The following is a 1,451-nucleotide window of genomic DNA, read 5'->3' on the forward strand; positions in this document are numbered from 1 at the left end:
CTTATAAAACCCTTTGGCATTCCATCTGTCTTGATTCTGGCTTGAATTACAGCAAGGCAATTTTTACCAATGTGGTAACTGAGGCAGAGAATTTCTGGCTCAAGGTCATAGAGCTAATAAAGAAATCACTGGTACCTAAACCTACATTTTCTTTGCCTCATTATATCGTTGTAATTATGAGATCTGGTTCATGTGTTAAGGAGACAAGCCGAAAGCCCAAAGGATGATTTGCAGGAACTTCTGTTTTGATGGAGCTTAAGTCTTACTCTACTTGGGAAACCCTCACCCTGTTGAGAGCTTTCTTCAGAGCCTCCTTCACTTCCTTGTTTCTCAGGCTGTAGATCACTGGGTTCAGCATAGGGATGACCACAGTGTAGAAGACAGACACAACCTTGTCCTCCCCAAGGGATTTTCCCATGTTGCCTTTCAGGTATATGAATGTAAGTGTCCCAAAGAAAAGAGCCACCGCAGTCATGTGAGAAGCACAGGTGGAGAAAGTCTTGGCTTTGCCACCAGCGGAACGAATCTTCAGAATAGCCCGAATGATGAACAGGTAGGAGATAAGAATCACTGAAATGCTGGTTGTGATGACCAAGAAAGCTAAGAGGTAGATCACCTGTTCTCGTGGTCCGGTCTCACTGCAGGCAAGCTTTAGTAGGGGTGGGAGGTCACAGAAGAAGAAATCCACATGGTTGGACTTGCAGAAGGAGATCGAGAAGGTGCACCCAGTGCGAACCACGGAATTGAACATGGCGCCACCATATGCCCCAGCCACCAGCCCGAGGCAGGTCTGGGGTGTCATGGCCGCGGCATAGAGGAGAGGGTTACACACGGCCACATAGCGGTCATAGGCCATCACGGCCAAAAGGAAACATTCAGTACTAGCACAGAGTGTGAAAAAGAAGAACTGGGTGGCACAGTGCTCAAAGGTGATGACACTCTTATCCGTCCCCAAGATCTCCAGCAACTGAGGGACAATAACAGAGGAGTAGCAGACGTCCAGGAAGGAAAGGTGGCTGAGGAAGAAATACATGGGAGTCTGGAGGCGAGGGTCGCTCTGAACCAGCACAATCATACCCAGGTTGCCTCCCATGGTGATGAGATAAAGAACCAAAAACACAAAGAAAAGTCCCCTTTGCAGCTCTCCCCGCAGCTGAAACCCCATCAGAATGAATTCTGTCACCGCAGTGCCATTCTCTGCCATGAATCCTGTTGCCCGCCGAAATAAAAAAAATAAAATCTCATTGAAGATAAATTAAGGTGAGTATGGCTTGATTTGACTGCTCTCTCTCAGTAATGATAATAGTCTTTCCATTTTTTACAAACTTGGTTTGATCTCTCAGCAACCTTTGGAAGCGCATGCTGTTAATCCCACCTTTGAGAAAACAATACGAGGGTCAAAGAGGTAAAGTGACTAGTTCACGATCTCATAGTAAAGAGGCAGAGGCAGA

General features: G+C 46.6%; 1 protein-coding gene across 1 annotated transcript; it reads right to left on the minus strand.

Annotated features, from left to right (window-relative positions):
* Positions 1-262: 262 nt before the first annotated feature.
* Positions 263-1,204, minus strand: LOC105101239 (olfactory receptor 9I1). Its single transcript, XM_010994359.2, has one exon. It carries the CDS (start codon positions 1,202-1,204, stop codon positions 263-265), a length of 942 nt encoding a protein of 313 aa, XP_010992661.1.
* Between the last annotated feature and the right edge of the window lie 247 nt (positions 1,205-1,451).

This window comes from Camelus dromedarius, chromosome 12 (assembly GCF_036321535.1).
Source record: "Camelus dromedarius isolate mCamDro1 chromosome 12, mCamDro1.pat, whole genome shotgun sequence".
Taxonomy (NCBI): domain Eukaryota; kingdom Metazoa; phylum Chordata; class Mammalia; order Artiodactyla; family Camelidae; genus Camelus; species Camelus dromedarius.

Excerpts from the sequence above, each read along its gene's own strand:
- LOC105101239 (XM_010994359.2), bottom strand. The coding sequence starts at position 1,204 with ATGGCAGAGAATGGCACTGCGGTGACAGAATTCATTCTGATGGGGTTT.